The sequence below is a fragment of the Desmodus rotundus genome, chromosome 5 (assembly GCF_022682495.2).
Source record: "Desmodus rotundus isolate HL8 chromosome 5, HLdesRot8A.1, whole genome shotgun sequence".
Taxonomy (NCBI): domain Eukaryota; kingdom Metazoa; phylum Chordata; class Mammalia; order Chiroptera; family Phyllostomidae; genus Desmodus; species Desmodus rotundus.
Window position 1 is genome coordinate 13,987,225 of NC_071391.1, and position 12,392 is coordinate 13,999,616.

Consider the following 12,392-nt stretch of genomic DNA (forward strand, 5'->3'; position numbering starts at 1 on the left):
GTATTATTTCTACTGCATAATACTGCCTCTCTTTATTTTCCCCTAGGTTTTTTTGTGGTTTGCTATATTATGTAGTATGTACATGGTGGGGGACTATGGGATTAGATATCAGAAAGTAGAACTATTAAGTCTGACTCTATCCCTAACTTGAGACCTGGGTCAAGTCACTTAGATGCTCAGAGCCTCAGTGTCCTAGGTGGCAGGTGATATCTATCTGATATTATTGCTGTTGTTTCTATTGTAACCATTATAGAACTCAGCAGCTGCCATATTAGACTGTATCTAAAAATCAAGAGAACTACTGTGGTGCATTTAGGCAATGGAATATTATTCAGCACCAAAAAGAAACAAGCTATCAAGGCATGAGAAAACATGGAGCAAGTTTAAGTGCGTATTGCTAAGTGAAAGAAGGTTGTCAGAAAAGGCTGTCTACTGTATGATTCTAAATGACGTTGTGGAAAAGGCAAAATTATGGACACCGTAAAATGATAAGTGGTTGCCAGGTGTTGGGGGAAGAGAGGGATGAATAGGCAGGGCACAAAGAAATTTTAGGGTAGTGATATTATTTTGTGTAACACTACATTATACATTTGTCAAAACCCATGTACAACGTGCACAGTGAACCCTAGTATAAACTGGATTTGGGGTGATAGTGGTGTGTCAGTGTAGGTTCATCAGTTTAACAAATGCGCTGCTCTGGCGGGGGTGTGGACACTGAGGGAGCTGTGCGTGAGGGGCCAGGGGCGTGTGGGAATTCTCCGTACTTTCTACTCAGTTTTACCATGAACTTCAAGCTACTCTAAAAAATAGTGTTGTTTTTGTTTTGTTTTTTAATAAACTTCAGTTCACTGTCCTCTTAAGAATCTGCACCTCGGTAATGTTGTTGGATGAGGAAACTGGAGAACAATATAGTAAAAAAGTGAGCTACACCTTCACTACTAAAAAGTAAACTAAAAGAAGATAAAAATAACAAATGGTTTTTACCGTGGCCATTCCATTTTTTCTGAAACTTGGAGGATATGGTGCACATGTGTGTGTGTGTAAAGACTCGAACATACAGTGATGTGTCGATTTTATTTAGTGATTTTCATAGTGAAAATTTTTTTTCACACTTGAGATTTAATAAAATACTAAAATTTTTAATAATATTTTTTATTCATCGAGAAATTATTCATGCTTTCTTCTATTATGCTGATTCTCTATATCTCTTTAGTAAAATTTCTAGTACTTGACAATTTCAAACAAAAAAAGGTCTGAAATTGCTCTGAAATTCTGAAAGGTAGGTTCAGGTGTCTGCCGCCTCTGAGGTAGAAAATCCAGACTAAACAGAGTAGCGCAGGTCGCCCTTCGTCACACGTCTTGAAGCTCCACTCCCTTGAAGGTGCCCATCCCTCATCTTGGCAGCCCGCGTGGGCGATGGAGCTGCTCTCCCTCTGTTGTGTTATGTGGGGTCTTGTCAGAAAGTAAATTTGTAGCACTTCGTTTTTCTCTTCAGGTGTTCGTAGCAAATACTTCCATGATAAATGAAACTACTGGAATACTGAATTCTTTGTGAGATTACGAGTTACTCATTCAGTAGCTTTGGAATTTTTAAAAATCTGTGTGTTTATAGTAGATGATAAAAACTATGTTTTTCAGGATTTTGTTAAAATACTTCCCAAATCAAAGTATCAGTGTTAGTGTTGTATAAAACTTACTTTTGTTTAAGTATGAGGAAAATACTGCATTTCACCATAGACTATTTTCTACCTGATGTATCCGACCTGATATATATAGTATATTGTTCTAATACCATTGGGGTGTCTTTTTTCTCTCAAGAAAAACTGCAGAATTGAGGATTGTTAAATGGTATCCTCACCTTTGGAGATGATCGGTCCGCGTCTTAGTATATGTGTTCGGTGTAGAGCTTGGGTAAATAATCTATTATATTTGCCTCTTTCAGCATCTGATTCTGTCCTGTGTTTCTGTGAAGAGAGTTTCCTACATTATCTCACATTGTGCCCAGGGCTGGAGTAGGCAAAACAGTCTGCTTTATCTGATCAGTGTTCCATAAATGACAGGGGTTTTCCTCCTACACCCTGACTTCAGGATCGTTATTGTGCTTAAATTGTGTTTTCATATCCAGCGTGTCCGAGGCAGCCACTGTGCAGCCATTTCCCATCACAACTCTTGTGAGATGACCACAGCAGCTTCAGGACAGCACAGTGAGAGAATTTCTGCAGCCTGTGGGACAGCTGACGTTCACAGGGCAGTGCCGCCTTTTAAGTTGTGCGGCAGAGCCTTGGAGTGATGAATGACAAGCTGGTGGGGACGCAGGTCTCCAACAGGTGGTTACAGAGGGGCGTGCATTTTGCTGAAGTGCAGCTGCATTTACAAATGATTAGCCTCCCTGTCCATCTCATTGTGTGCTATAAACACAGTGATTCAGGCGCTACCTTATATTAGCAAGTAGCTAAATTATGCAGATTGTAAATGGTTCTTACGTTGTTGCTGCTATCCTCATTACTGTTTCTAGGGTCTTTGCTGGGTCAGATTACATTTAAATTGGACATCTGTCTTATACATTCAAAATCAGCCCCGAACCACTGTAGAGAGGTGTAAGGAATCTGGGCTGTGCTTTGATTTCTACACAGGGAAATATTCCCAGTGTGTTTGATTTCTGAAACAAAAAGGCAACGGGTAGCATTCTCTTTCTTAATCCTGTATGTTGGGCAATGCTCACTTTAAAAAGTAGTTGGAACTAACTATATTAAAAATCCAGTGATTGAAATACAATTGACATTAGAAATAAAAGTCACATTTAATTAGCTGTTGCTCTGAGTTAAAAATTCATGCCAGACAGATTGTATTATTCATTGGTCATCAGCCCTTTTTTTCACTGCCCTCAACAGTTTCCTAAGCTTTCAATTTGATCCTCAGAATTGTTCTGAAGCAAGCAGGACAGTATAGGTTAGTTCTTCAAAGAGATGTAGAGAACTTAAATGTAAGCCAGCTGGGTTCTGCCTTTTGCTCCCCCAGCCTTTCATTGTGGAGACATACATTGGAACCCCCGTTCCAGCACGCAGTGCTCTTTTTCAGTCTGCGTGTTTTTACTGTTGTGCTCTAGCATCTGACTACGTTCCATGTGGGATGTTACACATCTCTCTTGTGTACAACAGCTGTGTCCGTTCTTGTTTGGTGCCATTTAAAGGCAATCCCCGGTTCCTCCGAAGGGTCTCTACATCTAGGCGGGAGTTTGACCACAGCAGTCCTTCGTAGTCCTGCGTTCAGAGTAGGGGGAGGTGAGGTCGAGTTTACCTATGAGAGTGTGAATGAACTAAACAAGAAGGATGTAAACTGCGTTTCAATCAGGGCATCAAATAAAGGGGCTAATCCCCCATGGAGATGGAGTAGAAGTCCCATTCATATTAATAAAAGGTCTATTTTCTTGTGGAGATGGGATGTAAAACCTATTGATATAAATATCTGTGTGTGTATGTATGTGTGTTTTGAGGAGTAGACCCTAAAGAATATTTTTTAATTAAAAAAGTAAGCCAAAGTCTGATCAGTACCATGACATACGCATTCTCCACCATCTGTTAAGCATCTATGTAGAGAATTTTGAACTTTATCGAAAATAAACTCTGATAATTCCAACTGCTGCTGTTCCTTAATTCATTTATACTGTACCGTACAGATTCTATGACACCTTGCAGAGCTATAAAATAATTATGTTCCCAGCTCACTAAGACTAAACAAATCCTCTTCAGTAGACAACATACGCGGTTCGCTGTATGAGATGAGAGTGTAGGTACCACTGCTTTCGTACAGGTGGCATTTTTAAAGGGCATATCTCCTTTAAAAAGGTTTTAAAAGGTTAAAAGCCATATGTTAATACTCACCCCGAAATGGGATAGTAGAGAGTTTGGGGGAAACCTTCTAGTGCCTTACAAAATGAATAAGGCACAGTTATTTTTAGTTAAGTATATTTTTATAGATACTGCCACCAATATCCCTCCTCCCCTACTGTCAGAACCCCAGCCTGTGTGTCTCCGTTGGAACATTCCTTTTAGCAACTTCAGTGCCTATTCTCTCACTGAATTTCACTTATTGCATTAAGAAGGAGCTTATTTTGAGTTTATTGCTCTTCCCTGCATTTTGCTTCATAAAATGGTGGAACCTTCACTTACTTTGCAGGCACATACCTTTTACTTTGGGTGGTACTTTTGTCATTGCTATGCCAGAAACACACACCCTGTTCTTCAGAGGATGATAAGTACCTGCGGCGTCCTGAAGACTCGTCAAGTCTCCTTGCTGCATTTCAGCGTTGATGAATATTGGTGCTACTTATAAATGCAGTGATTGAATTTCAGTCAGGCAATAGAAAGTTTTTGTTGCTTTGAATAAATTCTGTCTTGGTCAACAAATGTGACTTTCTTCATGCTAGTTTTTCTGCATACAAATGTTAGTTTCTCCAATTACTTTTGAGCAATTGGTGAGTCTGAAGACATGGAAAAGTGTTTCACTGTATTGTAGGTATGAAGATAGGTAAGATTTGCCCTTGACTTTCTGGATTGTTTGACTGTTTAAGTCTCTGTGAGCCTCTGGTATGAAGGGTGAAGGTCATATTTTTAGATTGTATGGTTGATTCACGGAGGGGGGGAAGATGAATTTTTAAGGCAGTACTATGTAAGATGTCTGAGTGGGTGTGGCCCTCTCGTAATTAATATAAAACAGTCAAAGTCAACTAGAACATAAAGAAGTGGAGTGACTAGTGACTGACTGTAGAAGAGCAGAGACTTAAAGCACCGTCATCCCGGAGGACAGGGCCTTGTGCTTGGAGTTCCTTTCGAGAGAAGCTTTCTAAAATTTGTGTGAGAGTTTGACAGGAAGAAACTGGTGGCTTGCCTGGAGGGGTGGGGGCTGTCCTTCCATCTCTCCATCTTTCTTCTGTGCTAACCAAGGCCATGGAACTTGGCGTGGTTGACTTCAGAGAAAAAGAACCTGATTTTCTCTTGAATTGGACCCATAAACTCCTGTATTTTTCTTTGGGATCTGTCTTGCTGTCATGTGAACACGTTGATAGCATCACTGAATGTCACAATATTGATCACTGTGACTACCTGTCTCAGAAACTGTGACTTGAAGTGTCAGAGCCTGTGTGAACTCTTCTGCCTGAACAAGCCCTGATGAAACCTAGTGATGCCATTGTCAAGGAATCTGAGGCTGGGAATTACATCTGGGTTTGTGGAGCTGTTCTTGACAGATGGGTTGAAGGGGGTGGCAGTAGCCGTTCCGGACGCCTGGCACATTGGCCATTGTTTATAGGAAATATATTAAGGAGAGAAGATGATAAGTTATAACTTTTCTCTCTCCCTTCTGCCTTCATTCTTTCCAGCTTTTCCTCTTTCATTTTCTTCCTCCTTTAACTCTCATTAACTTAGTATGAATGACGAATGACAAAGCTTCAAAGCTCTCTTTTATATGTGAATAACATTGAAATATCATATTGTTTATGCCAGCATAACCTTCATTATTGACCAGCAGAAGTTGAGTTCTTTGTTTGAAATACATAATAGTAAAAGTATAGGCTCACTTTCTGTGGAGATGAGAGGATGCTTAGGAACTTTGCTTGATATACCACACAGCTAAGGTTTATGAGAAATTATACCTTTAGCCTCATGCTGCCACCCCCCAACTGGTACTGACCCAGACTGGGGTCCTGCTGGAGTTAATGCGACTTTTGTGTCTGCAAGAATGAACTAGAACAAGACTGGACTGCGGGACTTAGAAAGTCGGCAGCTCTCCTGCATTAGCCAGTCCTGAAACGTGTGCAGAGTCTCTGGACACCTAAGGTGCTCCTCCACCACAGAGCTCCCCTGACTTCATTTATTTTTCTAAAGACCTTGTTTACTATTTTCAGAGGGAGAATAAGGGAGGAAGAGAGAGAGAGAGAGAGACATCAGTGTGAGAGAGAAACATCAGTTGGTTGCCTCTTGCATGCCCCCAACCAGGGACCTGGCCTGCAACCCAGGCATGTGACCTGACTGGGAATCGAACTAGCGAGGTTTCAGTTCACAGGCTGGTGCTCAATCCACAGCCACACCAGCCAGGGCTCCCTTGACTTTAGATAGTTGGTTTTCAAAATGCAGTGGTATTTAAGTTACAGAAGGTATCAGTACTTCCCCCAAATCTTGATTTAAAAAAAAAATTCACAGACATGCACACCTACAAGCTTAATACTCCTTTAGCCGTCTGGTAAACACAGCAAGGTGTGCAGGAGCCCTGCGTTTCTGAGCAGCACTCTGAAACCTACCAGACCCTTCTTTCAAAACACTTTACCCGGCTCGTATGATCTGACCCGTGTCCAATCTACACAGCTCTCTTTTTCTTTTTTCTTTCCCCCCCCCCCCCTTTTCCCCCTTCTTCTCAAGGACTGATTTAAGTGTGCAAGCATTTCGAACCCTTCTGCCCCACTCCCACCCCCCACAAGTTGCACAGGCTTTGTTTCAGGCCCTGGGGGAGGAACAGTTGTAAGTGCATTGTGACTCACTACTCCCACTTTCCTGATTCTGGTTCTGATTGGTCGTCACCTTGCTCTAGCCATATGGCTGCAGAGTACTCTAGCCTGCATCCCTTTCTTGTTCTTTCCCCTACTGTTCCCTTCTGTTGCACACAACACTGGGAGTGGGTTCCGGGCTTTGTCTCTTGCTTGTAGTTTACCCCTTTAGGCAGCCAGTAGAGAACACTGTATTTCCTAAGGATGGCTGTAGAGGAGAAAAACACCCTTTCCTTTTGTGCCTGGTATAGTAATTATTTAATTTCCTGTGCTGTTTGTATTCAAAGTTTATTTTTATTTGTGTTGTATGTTTTCCTTCTGGTTTTTCTCCTCCTATTTGACTGTGTGTTGTTTTTTTTTTTAATAAAGATTTTGGAGTCCCTTTCCCTCACTACTGAGTTACACTTTCGCTTGTTTTATTGTTATGTTTGATTAATGCTGATTAACATATTTTGGAGGGGGAGTAACAGCACCTCTAAATAATTATTTAATTGTTAAATGTCTGGCAGTCACCAAGCAATAAAATCTACCTGTGACACTCAGAATTAATCCATAGCACCCCTACTATTACTTTCCCTTCTCCTAAACTATATCAGTTCAATTTCTCTGCTGTTTATACTTGAGAAATAGGATTTTGAAGATGTGTAAGTTAATTTTTATGAGCATTTGATATTTTTATTAATTTGCATTTTTATTCTGCAGGTGGTTTTTGTAGAGACATTGAACTCTGCATCCTTTTTTTTCTTCTTAATGTTTAATATTTAATGACTGAAAGAAGAAGTGCTAGCAAAGTATAAAGTATAGCAGACTTTTCCCCCCCAAAATTGGCCTTTACATGATATTTTCATTACCTAAAAAAAGTCAATAATAAAACTAATGAAAATTCTTTCAAGGATGTATTTTACATTGACTTAAACTTTTTAAAAATCCATTTTGTAAGTATTTTAATATTCAAATATGTTAAGCAAGCAGCCTGCAGGTTTGGATTCTTTAGAGAATACGTGCTGTGAAGTTGGTTAGAATCATAAGCAGGAATTTGAAAATCAACCTGCCTCTCTAATTTCACTTAACTCTTTATTTAAAGATCTCTATTCACTTCCTTTTCTCTATTCATAATCTGTATTAGAAAATGACAATCTGTTTTTATCAGAAAGAACAAACCTTAATTGGTGAACTTGCTCGAAAGTGTGTGAGAGGGGTGCTGCTTATACTTTCTTTCTGCCATGAGAGCAGGAGAGTCAGACCCCAAGTCTGGCCCCAAATGGGTACTGCACATTGTCTGAGCCGCTTGCTGGTCTTTGGTTGCGTCTCTGTATGTATCATGTGAAGACAATGAGGACATTGACGTAGCCACAGACACGGTTGTGAGGAAAAGTCCTTTCCCTCACGGAACTTAGATTCTGTTGAAACGTATTATATGTAGTAATATAATATATTACTACATATAATATTTAGTAATTGTATTATAATTACTATATTGTGTGTTATAATATAATTATATTATATATAGTAATATCTAGTAATGAAGGTATTCAGGTACACATTTTCTTAGATTTGAACAAGATCTAGAAAATTCAGCAAACCTTAAAATTTTCATCCCATGTACCTAAATCCCTACTCTGCCTAAATAAATGTATGCATTTCTACAGAGCCTACCCCGGCTAAGAAGCCCAGTTCATGAGTTACACATTTCAGTGAGTTAGAATGTCTAGGCCCTGGCCGGCAGCTCCGTGGGTTAGAGCACTGTCCTGATACTCCAAGGTTGCGAGTTCCATCCCGGGTCAGGGCACATACGAGAATCAACCAGTGAGTGCATAAACGAGTACAACAACAAATCAGTGTCTGTCTGTCTGTCTGTCTCCTGCACACAAAAAATCAGTAAATAGAATGTCTTGTTTATATTGCATATTTATGAGATCAAGTTCTTTGTTTAAAAGTCTATTTAATGTTTGACTCTGGGATAGATACAAGATACTCTTTGATTAACAAAAATTAGTATGGCTGGTATCTATACTGTCAGATGCAAGAAGCAAAATGACCAACAATGTGTCAATAACAGTTCTGAGTACTTTACATTTACCACCTGGTTTGGTACTGGTAAGAACCCTAAGATATTGTTAGTTACCTCATTTTACAGGACAGGAAATACAGCCATAGATAAGTTAAGTAACTTGGCCAATGTCATGTAACTGGTAAATAGCAAAACGGAAATTTGGATTTAGGCATTACGTTTCCAGAGTCGCAGCTTCACTGCCGCGCTCCGCTGTCCTGCCCTTCCCGCCTAGCGCGCTCAGCTGATCATACTCAAGAAATCTGAACTCTGCTATGTGACCTCCATTAACTTTACTCATGTGCATGCCTCAGTTTCCCTTTATGTATAAAAATGTTTCTTATGCCATGGGTTTCTCCTTATTTGTCGTATCTGTAAATTTTAGTTGTAACAAGTTTTATATTAAAGATGTCAGAGGCGTGTGATTGCTGCATATTTCTCTACAGCTGGTAAAACAATATTCTGATAGGTTTTATTTCTTTTTGTTCTCATTTGATAGAAGCGAGTAGTTGAACAGCTACGGAAGAATCTGATGGTAAAGCAAGAACAACCAGACAAGTTCCAAATACAGCCATTGCCACAATCTGAAAACAAACTACAAACAGCACAGCAGCAACCACTACAGCAGCTACAGCAGCAACAGCAGTACCACCACCACCACGCCCAGTCAGCTGCACCCTCTCCCAGTCTGACCGCGTCACAGGTAAAGTGTGGGTGGAGCTCTGCACGCTCCGTGTTGTAGGTCAGCGCGTTACTGGTCATGTGAGCTGGGTCTTGTTTCAGGCTATTAAGCTTAACTAGCTCTAAACAGAAGTTATTCTGGTTACTTTTTATATTAATTATATCCTATCATATCATATCGTATCTAGGATAAGAATCACTTGAAATTCATTTGTAAAAGGAAATAACCTTACTAAGGAGCAGAAATGAAATGGTTTACCACCTGTTCAAAAAGGAGGGAAAGGTAGTCAGTGACAAAGGAAAACTGTATCTCTGTATAAGAACAGAAGTAAAGTCTTATTTTGAATTTCTTGAAGTATTTATTTGAGCTTGTTCTAAAAGTCTGTATAAAGTCTGTGTGACTTCACTTCTTCTCAAATTGTTTTTCTGGAATTCTTAGCAATTACGCATGGAGATATTACAGGATTACTTGGCCCGTGAGACCAAGTAGAAAGAGGCAGTTAGAAGGGTGATATATTTCCATTATTTATAGAAACAAAATACTCATTTCTAAGTCCATATTCATGAGAATATGAATCTGTTCTAATACACTGAAGGAAATCTGAAATGGACGCTGCAGGTCAACACTAGCACTAAGGAGTAGAAGCTTAATAACGTCCTAACTTGGTGTAGCTGCGCAAATGATTTGACTGCAGAGGGCGTTTAAACCGCATAGAACGTGTGGATCGTGAGGCAGTCCAGACACACAAAAAGGACATATTTGGGAATGGCCTTCAGTTAAGAAAATTATTCAAGCTTGATCTCCATGCACTTAGATGTAATATGGGCACAGCTTTTAAAATGGGACAGTTGAGCAGTGGTTGTTGATCCTTGAAGGTCACCCCTTTAAGACTCTCTTGAAAACTCTGGATCCCCTCTCCAGAAAAATACACAGTCACACTTAATGCACTCATTATTGCACATGATGGAAGCTCTTAAATCTTTTGAAACCTAAGTGTGGGTACCTCTGACCCACCAACACCAAGTCTTCACTGTATCTCTATAGGTAAAGGAAAGTTATTGCTAGTTGGTTCCTCACTGTTTGTGGACCCTGGGCTCGTTCGTAAACAACATTTTGCAAGTGAAGAGTGCATTCCTTATGAAAACACTAAAGACAGGTGACAGCTCACAGAGGCTACTGCAGACTGGTACTCTCCTAAGTGCTTTACATGTGTAACGTACATAATCCTCCCCCCAACCCTAATAAGGAAGATGTTGTTGTCCTTGTTGTTACTATCATTATTACTATTCTCTCTTTCTTAAAAGAAAGAAAACTAAGGCAGAGAGATTAAAGAATTACCTAAAATCATGTAGGTCATATGTAGTGGAGCCAAGATTTGAGCCCAGATGTTCTGGCTGAAAAATCTGTTCGTTCATTCTCTGCTCTTCTGTACTGCCATGCAGTGCCAGAAAAAGAAATGCCAACATTATGTAAAATGCCAGAGAAGGGGAAATGAAGAATCCCTCTTGTGAGTCAGATGGTTAGAGCAGCCTACAAAATGTTTACCCTAATCTTCACCCCAAGGTTATTTGCAAATTAGGTATTCAAACTGACTTTTGAAACCCCCTGACCAAAACTTGTCCTTCTTCTGAAAGATTGTTTATCAGATTACTTTGTTGGACTTTTAAACAGGGTTGAATTGGGCTGTTCTCTTTCCAAAGTACAGTTTGATCCGAAAGGATTTATGTGGAAAGAGCGTGGTAGACTTCATTATTTTCTGGTACATAGGAATTTTCTTTAACCCTTGGAAACTTTCTGTTCAAGTAACATTTCATGTCATACTAGAGAAAATACTTAAGTAACACTTATAATAGCTATTCCCTTCCTGGTATAATCTGAATTATGTACTGCTTTGAGGTGGTGACAGTGAGGGCCCTAGGCCTGTCCCCAAAACAGTGTTGTGTGACATCTCTCCACCTGGAGCCCACCTGATAAATTTGATTGATCTGGTTAAGTTTGTTTTATATTATTTGTTTTATATAATGCAGATGCTTAATGTTAAAAGCCAAAAGATCCTCTAGGTTTTTGGTTTTACAGTAAACAATCAAGCATTGTTTATTGAGTACTCTCTATGTGCTAGATGCTGGTATACAGAGAGGTAATAATGGTCCCTGCCTAGAATCTGGTATACTATAATTACTTTCATTCATTCTGTAAATAGTTATTGAGTTTTTATTATGTGCAAGCACTGTGTTAGTCAGTGTAGAGGATAGATTCACAAATAAGACGGAATTTCTGTCTTCAAGAATTTAAAAGCTTTAGAAAAGGAGAGGAAGATGTAAACAGCTAACAAAGAAGAATAAAACGAAAGTATCAGTAAAGAGCTCTGAAAATACCAGAGGACAGAGTCATTTTGAGTGGACAGGTCAGAGAGCACTTCATAAAGGAGGTGGTGTTTGAGCCGCGCCTTGACTGATAAGTGAGATTTCAGTGATGAGCAGAGGGGAAGAGAGCATCACAGGTGTAGAGAACAATGTGAACAAAAGTATGGAGTCAAAAAAGTAAGTGTGTGCTCAGGTAATAGAGAGGAGGCTGGTGTGGCTGAAGCATGGATTTCGGGAAGTGATGGGGAGGGAGATAAAATCATGAAGTTAGGAAGAGGCCAGCTTGCGGAAGCCCCCCAATGCATGACAGAACTTTTGGGAATTTTGGCAGTTGTAGGGAGTCACTACATGACTCCCAAAGGTTCATGAGGTCAAGGACAAATGAGAAATTGTATATGGCATATATTAAATATCAAGTTCAGAAAGCAGTGACCGTTAAGTAGCAATCACAGCATGGGCAGGGAGGAGAAAGGTTTTTTATTGTAAGTCAGGTTAGCATGTACCAAGGTAGGGGGGGGCAGGGGGGCCAGGTCCCTTAGTTAACATCAGCTCATGCTTGTGTGCATATTTTGAATTTTTTTCAATCTACAGGAAATAAATGAAAAAATAGAATAGTTGAGCGCAGACATACCCTTCAACTTATATTCACAAATGTAATACAAATGTAAAGAAGCATGCAGTTAATGAAACCAAACAGAAAATGAACCCCTGCAGGCAAAAGGAGAAGAGGTCTATTTGCAGTTGTTTGAGGGTACAACA

General features: G+C 39.8%; 1 protein-coding gene across 25 annotated transcripts in view; it reads left to right on the plus strand.

Annotated features, from left to right (window-relative positions):
* PHF21A (PHD finger protein 21A) overlaps positions 1-12,392 on the plus strand; it is a 174,442-nt gene that overhangs the window by 122,803 nt on the left and 39,247 nt on the right. For all 25 annotated transcript variants that reach the window (XM_045194234.2, XM_045194233.2, XM_045194237.2 and 22 more), the window contains one exon: positions 9,088-9,291. In XM_045194234.2, coding sequence (XP_045050169.1) covers positions 9,088-9,291 — 204 coding nt within the window. The remainder of the gene's footprint in view (positions 1-9,087; positions 9,292-12,392) is intronic.